Raw genomic sequence first — 16,815 nt, 5'->3', positions numbered from 1 at the left:
AGACAGATGCTGCGTTCTCCTCTCCAGTTGGCTGAAGGTGGGCGCTGCCTTTGTGTTCACGCTGTCCTGGGAATCGTTCCTCCAGTGCTGTAGCAGTTGTTTAAGAGCAGTAAGTGCATCTTCTCACAGAGTATGCTGTAGTTCTCCTGCAGGAATTACAGAGTGGTGGTGGTGGGGGGGGAATGACACCCCAAGGCTTTAACCTTATGCTGCTTTTTTTTTTTAAAAAAAGTTTTTCTGTATGTAAACGAAACTGAGATGAAATCAAATAAAAACCAGATTTAACTGTGGAAGGAAAAATAGTTTGATTGCTACAGCTAGCTACTTACTCAAACATAACTTCAAGCTAAATCAGAGAAAGGCAAAAATTCCCCACGTGCTAGGTAGTTAGGAGTGATGCAACGCCAGTGTAGTTTCCAGAACCACTCCTGGGGGTGCTGCAAATTCTGCTCCTTTTGCTAGCTTGTTAATTCCTTCACGAAGTAAGTCTAGCAACTTCCAGAGGAATATTAATATTAATGCTTTTCACATAAAACGATCATCACTCAGCTGCACAGTCTTGCTGTAAAGGTTTATTATGAAATAAATAAAAAGTCCGTAAGAGAAGTTTGAAAAATCTATTTTATGAAGCTTTAAGATGCACTGAGTAGAATTATCTATGGTTACATTTTAATCTCAAAATAACAAAGTTACTTTGGGCAAGACACTGAAATGCCAAAAGATTTGATTATCATACAGGTGGAAGATAACATTTATGTAGCATTTTCTAACAAACTTTCCCATCAAAGGAATCCTCCTATTTACACATTGCAAACATTAGCTAGATTTAAACCATGTCTTGCATTTTTTTTTTCTGTGTTGTTTATATTTTTTAAATATGTAGGACCCAGGAATATTATGCAACTGATACCAAATGTCATGGCCTTCACAGTGGTTATTCGAAGTGTATAGCTCACAGCCCAGATTCTCCATGCTTCAGAAGCATTTGTAAAAGGGCTCCAACAGCCTGCCTTTGAGGCCCAAATACACTACCAGTCTAGCAGAGTCCCATATACGTTACTGCACAGCCAAGACGTTTCCTGTTTTGTGTAACTGTTTATCTGCATCAGTAAGTCCGGTATCCCTGAGATAGGAACCACTGCAATGGGAGGGGACAGGTTCTCCAGGAGTTACGTACGTGACAACGGATGACTATTTCGGTATCAGATGTAAACTTCGCTAAGCCAAGGCTTGAATAGGTTCGGTTTTTATAACCCACTTAATGTTTACTGGCAGCAAGTCGTTTCAGTAGCGGCTCATCATAAACCCAGCATTCTCCGTCTTCGTGGAATAACTAGAGGAAAGAGAATAATTAAATGTAAGCTTTTTATGCCTACAGTGGAAAGGGACAGTAAAATGCTACAGGCTCGAAGACATTTACACTGTTTGAATAAAGCTCACCCGTGTTTCCCATGAGGTCTCATTCTCCTTCCTGGCTCTGGCTTCAGCTCTCTGTCTTTCTTCAAGTGCGTGCTTTGCGGCTGTCGCTGCATCAATGTCTCTTATTTTCAAGTTGTAGGTTACGTCTTTCCATAAGCTTAAAAAGTAAAATGGAATGGCAAGGAGACTGCTTTAGAGATGTGAAGTGCTACGAGGCTGTAAAGATGTACTACTGGCTATTAGTTGTTACTATTTATTTGAATTAAGGTAGGCCTCACTTATCCCAAGGACAGATAAAAACAAATATTAAACCACAACTGCACAGTATAGTGCCAGAAATGGGAGGGCTGTAGTGAAGCTCTCTGGACCCCCCAGGTAAATTTGGTCCAAGTGAGGATATGACCAAAAGCTACAGGTCAGTCAGACTGCGTGCTGCTAGCCTACAAAAACCCAAAGGTCTTAATTCATCAGTTTAATTGAAGTTCTTACCAGCGAGACTCGAAGTCCTCTTGGTCCTCCAGTTTCCTTACCTTCTTCTTAATTGTAGGCATTTTCTTGGTATCTATAAAAACAGCATTCTCCTAGTGAGAGTTAAAAAAATAAAAATCAGTTCTTAAGCTAGAATGAAAAGTTATGTACTCTCTTACTCTAATACACTGGTTGTCAGAAAATACATTTCAAACATTAATCTCTTGATTTTTTATAGCAAGAACAGAATCTAATTATCTTAAAAATAACAAAATAAATCCAGGACTTTTATTCTTAATTCAGTATTCCTGTGATCTTTTGGGCAGCTTCACAGGAGTTCCCAACTACTAATGTTTATTTTTAAGCACAATCTTCCACTTTTGATGAAGAAAAAAAAAGCTGCTTTACCCCTGTTGAGTATTTTGCATACATGACACCATTCCATTCTCCTTCAACTGAGCAGAAAGGTTTCTTGTCATTAGGAGAACTAAATAAAAAGAACACACAGACATTTCTCAGTTGTATTACAGTAACTGAGAGACCCCAAAGGATCAAAACTGTATCCTGGTTGCTGTACAGTCTGATCTAAAGGCCTTAAAAATGTCAGTTGCCAATGCAGAAAATGTGAAAGCTTAGCAAGTGAGAGGTTTTCCATAAATTAGTTCAACTAGATAAACATTAAAAGGAAGTGCTCTTCCAGCACAAGCCAGGTCTTGCTTTAAGGCTGTGTATGTATTTAGAGTTCAGGAAACAAGTAACAGGCTTTCAAAACAGATTGAGTGATAAATTTAAACTTAAAAAGATTTCAAGAACTCAAAGCTTGTTCCCCAGACTACTGGGAAACACACGCAGTAGTTCAAGAATGAGGTGTGTCAATGCTGAAGTGTCAAGAAGTGATTTAAAACCAAGTTTTGAATCTCTTTCTGTCAGCGCTGCTTACTGACATTATAGCAGATCTCTAAATAACATGAGATTCTCCACTGAATTCTCTGCTCTGGTCACAGGCATAGGGTCCAAGGAAAATTCACCAAAACACAAATATAAATCAATACATAAAAGTCTGCAGCAAGAACTTTAATGACATGCAGTCATGACAGCAGTATTAAAAGACTTGCTTTAGTATTTTAGTAGGAGAGGTAATGATTAATACATTTTGGATAATTCAGGAATGAAAACAAATTTTTTTGGTAAGCAGCTGAGAATGTTTCAGAGCCTGGCAAGCCAGGATGCAGATTTAGGCAGCTTTCCTCTCACAAATCCTGGCTGTAAAATGGCATTCCAGGACAAGTAATTGTAAGCCAAATTACAAGGATAGCTGTTTCATATTGTTGACTTTAAAAGTACCGTCAGCATTTAAGTAGAGAAAATTGAGATTGACTGAAGTTACTTACAAAATTTCAGCAGTAATTCTGTGCTTCTTCCCTCCATAAAATGGTTTTGTATGGAAGACGATGGAAGCATTGTAGCCTGTCTTTGAGCAACTAATACTGCATTCTCCACCAAGTTCTATCCATGGCACAGTGAGAATAGACCTGTAATTACAAACACATGTATACATGTATATATAGCCTTTTAAGAGATAAATATTAAACATGATCTATTACGAGGCATTAAAAAAATGAAAATACCGGAGTTTACTTGCCTTCCATAGCCATTAGGAAAGGTCAAAATGTAGTGTTCATCATAATCTAGGCAGGTGACACACCCTATCAAAGAAAAAAAATAGATTTAAAAGACATCCAGAAAAAACTCTATGAAGCTTTTCATAATGAAAAGTTTTCACAAAGGTGAAGAGCTTTATTTCTCATGGAGGCTGAGAATGCCTAGCCTCTAGAGAAGGCAGGGAGAATTGTGCTCTTCACAGGAAAAACTGGGCCCTAAGTGGTTTCAGCACACAAAGTCTGCAGAAGGAATCTCCAGTTCCTAGATACGTACACCCTAAATTCATAATTTCAAACATTTATGTTTCATAGGATGACTTAAAATAATTTCTATAAAAATTCTAGTTGCAGCATGTAAATTTCTATTCTATTGTTAAATTTACACACACATACCTTGCCCTATGTTATGAACGCCAATAGACATTCCTAAGAATTTTGACTTGGTCCATATGTGAGCATTGAATTGTATCCTCTTGTTAAAACACTCTGCGTAAAATGCTGAAACTGAAGATAAAGATATTAAAAACAGCAGCACAAGACAACAATACTGTTGTTTCCTAATTCCTGCATCAGGAAATATCTCTGATATTTATGTGGCAACAGAATTTTCAATTTGTTTCTCTATGAAAAAAGTTTATAAAGAAAACTTTCAGCTTTTAAATCCAGAGAGAAAATTTAAATCCAAAATTTAAACCAAAAGCTGACTTGACTTTTGCTCCTACCCAGTGCCATCTCTTTTAGCAAAGTTATTGTCAACTTACTTGGAGGATGATGAGAGACCTGCTCTGCCACAAACGTTACACTGCTTTTACTGACCCAAGGAACTGGTCCTTCTGAAACTTGCTCCTGTGTGATAGTAGAGAGGATTTTCATCATTGAAAGTGGAAAGTAGAAAGTAACTGGATGCTTCCAAGTTTAAAGTAGGCTTCTAAAAACATACACCAATTGTTCTTTGTGTATTTGTTGGTTTGCTAATATAATGTGGAACAACTCCTTCCTGAAACTACGATGCTTTCTAAACGTACAGTTTCTACTCTCTTGTTTTTAACTATAAATGTACCTGGGTAGATGTCCATGATACTGAAACAACAGTTAAACCCAAAAGGCTATGTATAAACCCAGTTACAAAGTAATATTTATATTTACTTATTAAATTTCTTCGTAAGTGATAACAAATGGGTGGCAGAAATTGTTTTCATTTCTACTTCTGAGAAAGTCTGACTTGCATATTAGTAAGATCATACATCACATACAACCATTCATTTCCTGTGGCAAATCACAAAAAGTGTAATTCATCATTAGAAGCAGTGGAAGGACAAATTCAACACTGTCTTTATGCGAGCAAAGAAGATTTCAAACATTCACCTTAGAAACAAGAGAAAGATTTGGGCAAACAAACTGGGGAGTGGTGGAGGAAAAGGGAGAGAGATTAAGTAGATAAAATATTACGCCTCAATCATGTTTAAACCTACTACGCATGGGCTACGGGAAGTATCCTAGAACAGCACTTCCCACATCTTCATTTGCAGTTTCCCAAATTTAGAAGACTAAGTGAAGTGTTTTAAAAAATAATAATAAAAATAAAATATAAAAAAGACAGCCCTTTGTATATATCAAGTGCCACAACTTCTCTCTAAAATCAGTGGGGGCACTGTGTTGACCATAGTTTACGCACAGGTCTCTGATTAATCCCTGAACCTCAAAGCTTGGGCTTTGAGTAATAACAGAAAAGCACAGCTCATACACTGGTCAGGTTATTTCAGATTACAAGAGTGGCACTGCTACTTGTCCTTCACTGAACCAGACATACTCAAACGAAGTAAAATACAAAAGGAGGAGTAATGGGCAGACAGATGTACAACTAAAATATTATCCAAGCTCAGAATCCAAATCTGAGACGACTTCATACCCTTCAAAGTCTACAAAAAGATTTTAAGACAATAATTAAATATACTGGAAAAAATGAGTTGCTCTCCAGGTTTTAAGTGACAGAAAGAAACCCCACTGTTAAAAATAAATGGGATTAGAGAACTGATACAAATCAGAATTTAGGAAAGAAGAGAATTAATACTCAGTGCTATGAAACAGTTCAGGAAAAAAAAAGGAGAATGTTTTCAACAAGTCAAATAGTTCTTAAAAAAACCTAATGGCTCAAATTTTTGTTATGCATGGTGTTTTAAACCTCTGTCCGAAGAAAAGGGGGAAAAGGAGGGATGAAACTATCATTTAAGAAATTGCCGCAGGTTGTAAATTTTGCTACCGAAATACAGCATATGCCATTGCAGTCAGTAAACCAATAAAGCTTTGGGAATCACTCTCGTGTTCTAAGCACCAAAAAACATACCGCTAGAAAACTAACCATATCATCTTCACCTTCAGTGCCTGGTAATACCCAATGACATCGGAAGATCTCGCCCAAAATGGGATTGTAAGGCTTTTTAGCAACCGACCCTTTTCTTCCCGCATGAAAAGCTGAGAGGTACCATTTAACCACTTGAACCATTCGTTCCTTTGGATCCTTCTGGTCACTAATGCTACACGAGACAAAAGACAGGAAAGAAAAACAGGCAACATGTAATACAAGTGGACACCCTAAATGTGGGAAGCTTTTTGGATCACAGAATCACAACTAAAGGTTTGACTAAGACTACTTGGACCATTTTCCAAGTTTAGATCAAAACTTGAGCATTATTCTTCAAAACTATTAACTCACTTTTTAAAGTCCATGAGGGCCATTAACAATAAAAGAACCAGTTAATGCTACTTTAAACACAGAATACCTGACAAATAAGTCCGGATGTGCAAAAAAGTCAGCATACATTTCCAACAGTGATCTTCTTTCCAGGATAAACGTTGGAAGAACCACCTGCATAAAGAAAAAGGGCTCTTACAGATCACGGTATTTTAACATCCTGCACAAAAGCATTCTACACCCTAATTTTAAATGGATTTACAAACCACCCAAGGCGTCCTGTACCTGTAAGGTGTCTGTGTTCTCAAACCTACTGAATAGTTCTCACATAAAGCAGGTCAGCTGGCATCTTCTACAAAACCAAAGATTTAAACTGAGCTGCCTTTTGTCTTACAGATGTTCTAGTCCTACTCAGGGCATATCCAACCACATGGCTGAGCTTATCAAAAGCTGTTCTTAATTACAGTAACACTGATCATTTAATTTCACCTATATGAACACTTAATTTGCAGTTAATAGGCAAAATCTCATTCCATGTAGTCATATCATCTTAAGTGCTTCTATCAAGATGAAGGTTAATCTGTCCCCTACCACTTTTCTTCCACAACAGCATTTGAAGGATCCATTCTTGTGGATCATCCTCTTGTCTGCTTCAGCGTGGTATAAACCACTGTGGAAAGCAGTGTGGATTGCTCTTCTTGATTTCAAAGTGATGCAGACAAAAAGCACACTCATGATGCTTCTTGGCAGCTCAAGTAACTTCTCAACTATTCCAGGAGTTCCCAAAACAGACATACGTTGCAGCAATTCTTATTCAGAACTACCTGAAGTTCAGAAGCCTTTGGTAGTTTATCTGTGAGCTGCTGGCTATTTCCCCAGAAATATATATCTTCTTGTTGTCTATTGTAAGTTCCAGACTGGACAGTTAAAGTCATCTACTTAAGGAAAATGATAGTAGGATTTATTACCTCTGTTATTTTTCTATCTGGAATTAGTTGTTTAAATTTAACCAAGCTGACTAGAAAGATCAACACTTTGAATGGTGTTCATGCCGTGTTAAGACAGATGCCAACATGAATCACATTCAGGAAATATCCAGCTCATTATTTGCCAGTCCTATGTGCAGTGGTTTAAAATATATATAAAAAAATACAAATATATATGTGTGTGTGTGTGTGTATATATATATATATATATTTACAGTGGGATATTGAAGATCTTCATTGTTTTTGAACCTGATCTTTGGAGTGCCTGTAAACCTGGGGTAAGAGGGATGCTGTATGCAGTAGTAAAGTTTTACGTGCCCTTCAGCTTCCTAAAACAAACGTCTACTTTCCATAGCAAACTACCTTCCCAGTCAGATTTTAGCAGTTGAACATATTTATTCAGCACTCTTTTTTCCTCTCCTAGTAAGAATTCCAATTAAAAAACAATCACCATGCTAGAGAGATTAAAGCTTAACTAGCCGTAAGAACCACCATAAAGTTAGGTTATCACTTTAATATTAAAGTGATTCATACAGACCTCAGTTTACCACCTCCCTCCCCACAAACAGTTGGCAAGCTTACCTTTGTTAGATCCATTCCTAATCTAACTTGTGACAAGAGATGCATGATAACACTCTTATGTTCTTCCACTGATTCTCCTTCCCCATCATCATCTCTATCATCAGGAGGATCAAAGAGATCTAGAAAGACAAAAATGTTTTTTTCTCTAAACCTTCAAAGATTGTCTACATTTAACTAGCATATAAATATTTTTAGCTGTCAGAAAGGCCTTATTCATAAAACTAAGATTTTTAAATTTCCCAATTCAACAATCTTTCCTTAGTTAAAACAACAACAACCAGTAGATAAACCAATTTCCACAAGTATCTTGTCACATACTTACGATCATATTAATGACACAGTTTACAGATAGATGAACAATCTAGAGCTCCTTACTGAAAGTTCATGCAATCCACTTACCAGCGTCGTTTGTCCCATTCGACATGGAAGAATTGAGGGACTCTGTGGTATCTGGACGTTTCAAACTACTTCCTGTGCTGCTGCGAGTCAGGACTGCAGCAGAACCTGAAGAACTGAAGAAGAGTAATAAGGACTCGAGATTCACAATGAACAAATTCAAACCGAATTATTATAAATTGATACACATAGGCTTCAATTTCCTAAGGAGTTTACTGACAGGCCTTAGTATATGTGCTGCACACTAATTCAATAAAACTCTAGCATCTCTTAAAATTATTTTTCTGATTAATAAAAAAGAATAGAGACTTTGGGGAAAGGCAGCAACTTAAAGGTTTTGTTTGTCTTGTTTTTCTAATTAATGCGACAAGTAATTAGCTATTTATGAAACAAATAGATATGAAATACTCGGTAGTCTCAGACTAGTTCTCTGAGCTGGTGCCTTCCCTAGTTCAGTGTGTGTTAAAAGCTTTGTCAACATACATGTCTGATGGAATGGGAAGGAACAGGGGAGGAAACTGCATCCCTAACAGACAGCTGTGCTTGGGGATAAGGTATTTTTATTCTGTTGCATAAAGAGTAGATTGACTTTTTTAAGCCAATCTGTCTTGTTTGCTTATTTAGCTTAAGTAATGACTACAAGTAGACAAGGCATGCACTTGGAGATTTTGAAAAACCAACCAACCAACCAAACTATTCAGCATACACTGCGTTCCTTCAGCTACTTACTCTATACATCTCTTTGGGGAAGAACTGCTCTGATAGAATTCATCAGCATCATAGAATTCATCCTCACTGCTTGAGTAAGAAAAATCCGGAACTGTGTTCGGAGAAAGATTGACATGGCTTGGAGAAGTGAGGCTGCTGCTCGGTGCTGATTGCCCACTTCCTGTAGAGTATTAAACATTATGGGTTTAATCAATCAATCAAACAAACAAAAAACTGTCAAAGTTGAGGAAGGAAAAGCATATACAGAAAGCATAGTTTCAGTTTCTTGTATACCAGTCAGACATTCAGACAGAACTGTACCTGTACTGTTTGGTGTTGGAGTCTGATTTCCAAGTGATGCTACTACAGGTCCCACTGGCAAAGACGAGGGTCGCTGCTCTGACTTGCATAACTGAGCGGGTTCTAGGGCATAGTTTGATATGTTAAACCCAAGAGTCACATTGAAATATGAGAATTATACTTTTGTTGGGAAAGATATTCCACATTATTTCAACTGGCCTTCAAAAAAGAAATCCTTGCCTACAAAAGCCGCTCAGAAAAAACATGCTTCCATCGTTGTCAGCTAGCACTTTTTTTTCCTTGTGAAGCAAAGATGGCGTTTTAAAAATTGACATTAGTTAGCTAGAATGCACTTCTATTTTCCCAAAATTGTAGTTTCATTTATTCTAAGAAAGTATATTAGAAATGTAGGCAGGTAACTTAGAACAAGTAAAACAGATCACCTTAACCACAGAACTAGTGGCACTAACTCCCTTCCCTTCCTTTGCACCACTGTAGTGAGCAACTACCACCATGTGCAGTGGGCACCTCTACATAGCGTGTGTGACACAGAAGCTCTCCACCTTTTTGCAGCCCCTCCATCTAGAGCACAGTTGCATCCCGCTTGTTCGTTAACATTTCTACCGAGCTTGTCTCTGTAGAGCATACCTGGAGGTATAACAGTCTGGGAAGGCATTGCGCTGATCACCGGCTGCTCCAAAGGACTGGGCTGATAGACTGCGTCAACAGGGTTTATAGTGCTCTGAGATAAAAGAAAAGCACATTTTTTTTCCTCAATTAAAAAAAAAACAACAACAAGCAAGCATAGATAATAAGAACACTGTGAGCACAAGAAATGCTCAAATGCAAGACAGCAAATTCCTGAGAGAGAAAGCGAAACACAAATCGACAGCTGAGGACATGAGAAATATGTTCAGAACTGTAATAGTTTGATTCTTTGCACAAATTTTTATATACTAAACTGAATTTGCTACAAATTTTACTAGTCTTATAAAGAATTCTTATTTCAAGTTCTAGCTTCTGGTATTCCTTTCAATGTCCATTAATAAATACTGCATGCAAAGAGCAGAAAGGTAAGACACAAATCATCTGGCAAAAATCAGGATAGGTAATCAGTAGTTTAAAGACATTTTGTTCAGGAATTAATTTGTCCAGACCATAATAAATCAACCCATGAATTAAATCAGGAATCATCAGCACATTTACAGCCAGGAAGTGCCACTTTGTTGCCAAAATTCATTTGAATGCAAGCTGACAGTTTTCAGAGCACCTCCAGTAAAGGACATTTCGATCTACTCATGAACACGGGCACTTTGAAAGCAAAGCGCCAACTCGACTCGTTATTCACTGACCTTCAGGATGAGTTCTTGGCTTTTATACAGCAAAGACCTCTCAGAAATCGGAACTGCAACGCCTTTTAATCCAAACTGGCAAGACTTTGCCTTGCTTCACTGACTTTTTGTTATCATCTAAGCATTGTTTCTTTCTGTTCCAAGTAGGTTTACTTGCAACAACCAGAATTTGGATATTGTTCTGGGCTATTAATTGGATAAGAGGCATGTAAAACCCTTTTCCATTTATTTTGCAATTAAAAAACATTGATCTACATCAGAACGGTGAAGATCTTTGCCTGCTTGTTAGATCTTGCTACCATGCTTCAATTTAAAGATATCAAGCCCAGCAAGTAATACAATACTGAGTTCTACTTTAAACTCCAAAATAATGGCTAAAAAAAAAAAGCTAGATGAGCTTTGCCTTTAAATTTAATGTGTGCTTATTTCTATCCTCTTAGATTATTAAAACATTTAGAAGTTTTCAACTGCTCTTCCCTCCCTTCAGACTATGAATTTTCACGTGCATGCAGACTGAGGTAAATGGAGTCCTGTTAACCTTTTCCTCCCATCTTCCTACAACAGGCAGACTGCGTTCTTGCCTCTTCTCCTGGATAACCACTATTCAGAACTTTATCCCATGTTAAAAACCAGTGAAGCTGTGAAGATTTTTTTTAACAGCACAGAATTTCTCTCATATTAAAAACAAAATTATTGTTCCCTGGTTATCTTAAAAAATCTCCAGTTACAAAAAGAGGCATAAAAATTGCTTTCCAAGTTTTTGTTGGTGTCACTTATTGGTGTGCAAATAAATAACCCAGTACATTTACTGTTACTCCACGGCATCCCAACATAAAACCAACCTCCCTAAGCCATTACTCCAACTGGTTGTGCAATTACGCATGCAACACGGGCAGGTTCCTGTCCCACAAACTTCACAGTTCAAAATTACGATCCTGTTTTGAGAGCTGAGAGACTTAAGAACTGAGATAGTCCTACGATACACAGGACACTACTGCTATCTCCATCCCCCCTAGTTTTCAGGGAAACTAATAATATATATGATATAGAACACTGGTGTGATAAAAAATAAAAAAAAAATGAAGTAACTTCATTTTTGACTTTGTATGTAGGATTGTAACCTTACTCTTACATAATTCTCCACTCCACAACACGAACTGGAGTTTATCCTTAGATATTTTGGGGCGTGCCTCCATGGTTTTGAAACAAATGAAGGCAGATCTAAAAGTACAATACTCTGATTTTAACAACAATTTAAAAACAACCACGTAGAAAGAACAAGACTGTGATTCCACCATGGCATCAAACATTCCTGCCTCGGTTTAAAATGAAATCCTGACCTTCACACCCAAGCTGATGTTGATCTCAATAGCATCAAAATTTCAGCCTTCACGACTACTGCTACATCAGTCAATACATTTTTTCAGCACAAGCCAGCCCACCGACAATTAGAATGGTGGCTAATCAAATTCAGACTATGTTAAGTTGTAGTATCTGTATGAAATTTCCGAGTTGCAGATCTTCCATCCACATCTTCCCTACCACAGGGAACTGCTGTAGCCAGACCTGTGTGATCTCTCTTCTCCGGGGCACGCAACAGAACCTGCTCTGTTACACGAACACCTGAATTATGTGACACAGGGTAGTTGTGTATTTTACAAGCATCTTATCTGTATCTTTACGCCAAAGTTCACATCAGAAAACCATACCAGTAAGCTGTATATAATGGAGAGACAAATAAAGCTTGGGAATTACTGTCAGCTGTAATGAAAACAAACCATAATTTTCAGTTATGTTTTACTGAACCTATCTGCTATTAAAAGCATCTGAAATGTACTCAAGTGACAAATAGAGAACAAAGAAAAAGAAGTCACATGTGACTGAAACCGAAGAGAAGTTACACTGAGAATGCAGAAGTTGGATTAAAGAAGAGACATTGCTTAACAGACAGAATACAGCTGGACCAAACGAGCAACAGCACTGCAGAGAAGACAAACTACTTGAAGCACACAGATAGCTCATCTATTTCATACATAAAGATACTCAGATGGAACACTGGACTATTTATATCCCAGTAATTTCCCTTTCCTCTGTTTATATGGCAGATTTTTATCTAGGTGTTCAGTCATAATACTGCCATTTAAGACACTCAGCATAAAACTGGTCATTACATTTTCTAATGGCAAGGGTGTTAGCCAACCTCAGCAGCTAATGACTCAACAGTAATTTTAATGAGACACTTGAAGCAGTATATTAGAGAAAGGAAGAAGTATGTTGTAAAATGAGTGGAAATTCAGGTCTCTGTTCACATGTTCTGCAGAAATAAAGGGAGATAAAGATTAGATTTAAACTTACTATAAGTCCATCTGCGTGCTTCTCCTCATTATTTTGGTCCTTAAGGAAAAAATGTTAAGAATATCAACATATCAATCTTGCATGACTTATCAGTTCTGTGCTATGTGAGTGCTCTAATAGCAAGCTTCTCCCAGGAATGTTTACATTTTCAGCCATTAAATGTTAGTGTTCCTCACCATGTGATACAGTAACTAAGAAGAAATAGCTCTATACATTATCACTGCACCTCTGTAGATCAGTATTTTCTCAGGATCTGTTCAAACAAGCTCAAACAACTTTAAAAATATCCCTTCTACACTGCTGAATACAGTCACATTTTACAGTGTATGTCATTCCCAAACAGCTAAGAGTCCCCCGAAACATGGTCTATAGCACCGGTGAGTCCCTGAATACACGACGTTCTTGGTTTCTGAAGAACAATGATTAGCATAGAGAATAAGTTTTCAGAAGCATTTTTTGCTTTCAAAAGGCAAAAATGCCTTTATAAATAAAATGTTTTGAACTTTTGCTCTCATATCTATTAGATTTTTAAACCTTTTTGTATTATCTACAGTCTAGCATGTGTTTTTGTTTGTTTGTTTTTGCCTAGAAGCATATGCAAAAGAGCAGGCAATGCATGAAATAAACTGTCATCAGGGGAAATCACACTAGCAACAGGCAAATTAATACCAAACTACAGCTAGCACAGGTTTAACACTGTACCAGCGACACTATTACATTTTGAATTTACTAAACACCAGGCCAAATCTCTTCACTTCTTCTGTAAAGTTCCTATTAGCCAGTATATCAGTTCAGTTTTCCTTTCTGTAAACCTTATTTCCCCAGACTTCCAGTTGTTAAAGTTATGAAGAGGATCAAGAAATTTTAAAAAAAAATCTGTAAACAGTATTAACAGAGTTAGCACATACTCATGTTTCAACACTTTATACACCCTTAAGTTATACACTTGGCAAAAGGCTGCTTAAATCTCATGTCTGATAGCTGGCTTTTCTTAAGCAAGGCTGCCCATGATAAAAAACAAAACAAACACTAAGGGCAATGAGTTCCGTCAGGCTGTCAGCTTACAAATGAAGAAGGAAAACCACCAGCATAGTCCAAATATATTGACTTTTTTCCCCCGCAACACACCAAGTTTCCACGTTACGCTATCACCTCTAAGACCTGAGAAATGAGGACAAAGCAGCCTCATTCGCACCGCTGCTCGCTGTCCTATCTCAGCGACATGGTGTGTCGATGAGGTACTGAGGGGAGGAAGGCCACAGAAACGGGCAGGTAAAAGCAACCAGAGATGACGGAGTAAACAAGGGAAGGCAAAGAAGTAAAGTTAAATATCTGAACTGTAAGAGCTACTTCATAAAACATGTAATTCTTCCTTCTGTTGTAAGACTGCAGGGTGCCAAGCCGCTGAGAGACCACAACGTACACGTACAGGCGGGTAGCAGCGAGCCAGGCACCTGGAGCTGTCACACACCACACATGGGGCTCACACACACCAACCACCGCGCCCACCCCTCCTGCTCCGTGTGGCCTGGTTGGTTTTTGGGACGCGAGAATGTTGTAATACATGCACGTGTGGTATTTGCTTCATTATTTTCAAAATGCCTTGGGTCACCTCAAACACAAGTGCCATGATTACACCCTTCATTTACCAGTGAGTTTAATGAAGATTTAACTGCCCAAAACCTAACACAGACCGTTTTCATCTGTGAAACGGCTCAGCTCAACACACAATAAGAAAACATGTTAGCCTCAACACATCAAAATAGTATATTCTATATCAAAATAATCCAAATAATATATCACAGAATAGTTGAGGTTGGAAGGGACCTCTGGAGATCTTCTGGTCCAAACCCCTGCCCAGCAGGGTCACCCAGTGCATGTTACACAGGATCACATCCAAGCAGGTTTTGAATATCTCCGAAGAAGACGACTATACTCTGGCTATATGTTAGAACATATGGCTATATGTTGGAAACAGAGAGAAGTTCTGAAGTGTACAGAAATGTGATAATTTTCAGGGCATGCAAAAAAAAAAAAAAAAAGGTAATGACATCTGTCTCCTAATGAGAAATGCACTGTAGAAGTAAAAAGGCAGGGGTGTGTATGCACGTGTTAATAATATAATTTAATTTCAGTAGTGTAAGTCAGCAATGATACTTGCCTAACAGATTTGGGGAAAAAGACTTCCAGAATCTTAAAAGGTTAGATACTGCAGAACAGAAGGCTATCAGTGAGGCACAATATTTTTTTTACATACATAAAACTTCATAGACATGCAACTAACAGAACTGTTAGAGAAAGAAAAAGAAAAAAAAGCAATGTATTTTTAATTACCTAATGCAGTACGAAATCAGGTACCAACACAGGTAGGGAAGGGGGAAGGGGATGGGACAGAAATGCCATGTAGTCAATAAGTACATTTGCCTAAGAGAGAGACAGGAAGAAGATGAAGAGATGAAGCAGAAGAGGTTATTAAAATAGCGGGAAGATTCATAGAGGGTAGTCTTTCACTATATGTGAATCAACTTTTCCAATTAGCTTTGCATAAACCACTCATTTAAAGCACCTTATCTTCACTAGCTCATCAAGATCTTTAGATATGATTATTCCTTAGCAAAAAATCAAAATTTATTAACCAGTGTAAATGGACAGGTTTGTATTAATTTCTAGGACAGAAGGAAGAACTTCAAAGTCTGATTCAGTGTTACAGAAATTGAGAGTTCTAGCGTTTTCCCGAGACCAAGATTCCACCTATGTTTTGCTTATATGGCAGCTGGATCAACAAAGCACTGAGCCTGATCAAAAATGACTACAACTGCCACTACAAGTTCAATTTTGTCCATTCTCAGCAAACCACCTAACCAACTTCAAAATGATATGCTTAGAATCAGTGCAAGAAAAGCAAGCATATTGGTTCTTAACCCCCTAAACTTACCCATAACACATAGCAGAAGTGGGATTTGATACTCAATGGGAAAAAAAAGCTAACTCAGCCACTATTACCAGCTTTGATCGAGAATCTGAAATGGAGATTGTAACTTCGCTCTTTCAGTTCTGCTACTAATTGCATAGCAGAGCTTTTAAAAAAGTGCAATATTTCACAGAAATTAAACCTTTCTGGAAATAACAACTATCAAATGCATTTATGTAGAAGTAGCAAAAAATAAGCACATCATTTGTTGCGCACGGTTTGTCCGACAGCTACTTTAATACTGCAAGTCCCATATATCCATGTAAGAAAACCAGCATACTACCATCCAATCCATCTCTAACTGACTCCTCCAAATCCCCAAAGAATGACACGTCATCTACCAGTTTCATTATGCTAAAGCACTTCTAAATATACTCAGTACTACATAACAGCAAACTATTAGGTGCTGTCAAGGTTCCTCTTGCTGTTACTACTGTTAAAGATTCAGATGGCATCACCATACCTTACACATAGACTGTTCTAGCTCTAGGGTGATGTGGCACAAAACTATTTCCATGTACCTTACTACTTGTAAAGGTATTTTTGGCTTTGTATAAACTTATTAACGTACTTTTCCTTCAAAACTTAACCCTCTTTTTAAGCTACTGATTTGAAACCTGAATTCCACAAAGATATGCAACAATACGTAACGACTTCTACCTCCAAAGGAACCTGATCCCGCAAGGTTCCAAATACTTCAATTTTCACTAGCCTCAAAATTTTGTAAAATATACATGGTATCTGCAATGACGATAAAGAACAGTATTATATTTGAAAGTTATAAAAAGATCAATCTAGAATGCAAAAATAAAGAGCCTATACTTATTCCTGAATAACTCAGAATGTGTTCTAATAGTGTTAAATTCTCAAAAAGCATATTTTTTTGCAGAACACCGCCCTCCTTCACTCCTGACACATAAATTAG

At 37.6% G+C, this 16,815-nt stretch overlaps 1 protein-coding gene across 5 annotated transcripts in view; it reads right to left on the bottom strand.

Moving 5' to 3' along the window:
• Positions 1–230: 230 nt before the first annotated feature.
• The window catches only part of OSBPL9 (oxysterol binding protein like 9), a 63,007-nt gene continuing 46,422 nt past the window's right edge, over positions 231–16,815 (bottom strand). For 4 of the 5 annotated variants that reach the window (XM_040565811.1, XM_040565813.1, XM_040565814.1 and 1 more), the window contains 16 exons: positions 12,920–12,958; positions 9,861–9,954; positions 9,234–9,335; positions 8,934–9,093; positions 8,208–8,320; positions 7,809–7,927; positions 6,329–6,414; positions 5,908–6,082; positions 4,310–4,394; positions 3,942–4,052; positions 3,530–3,593; positions 3,279–3,419; positions 2,296–2,374; positions 1,909–2,000; positions 1,441–1,576; positions 231–1,333 (listed from right to left, as the gene is read on the bottom strand). In XM_040565811.1, coding sequence (XP_040421745.1) covers positions 1,259–1,333; positions 1,441–1,576; positions 1,909–2,000; positions 2,296–2,374; positions 3,279–3,419; positions 3,530–3,593; positions 3,942–4,052; positions 4,310–4,394; positions 5,908–6,082; positions 6,329–6,414; positions 7,809–7,927; positions 8,208–8,320; positions 8,934–9,093; positions 9,234–9,335; positions 9,861–9,954; positions 12,920–12,958 — 1,671 coding nt within the window. In that variant the 3' untranslated portion in view covers positions 231–1,258. The remainder of the gene's footprint in view (positions 1,334–1,440; positions 1,577–1,908; positions 2,001–2,295; positions 2,375–3,278; positions 3,420–3,529; positions 3,594–3,941; positions 4,053–4,309; positions 4,395–5,907; positions 6,083–6,328; positions 6,415–7,808; positions 7,928–8,207; positions 8,321–8,933; positions 9,094–9,233; positions 9,336–9,860; positions 9,955–12,919; positions 12,959–16,815) is intronic. The other variant, XM_040565812.1, reaches the window with a different exon arrangement.

The sequence above is a fragment of the Cygnus olor genome, chromosome 8 (genome assembly GCF_009769625.2).
Source record: "Cygnus olor isolate bCygOlo1 chromosome 8, bCygOlo1.pri.v2, whole genome shotgun sequence".
Classification (NCBI taxonomy): domain Eukaryota; kingdom Metazoa; phylum Chordata; class Aves; order Anseriformes; family Anatidae; genus Cygnus; species Cygnus olor.
Note: the sequence above shows the minus strand (reverse complement) of the source record. Positions and strands in the feature narration are given on the sequence as shown.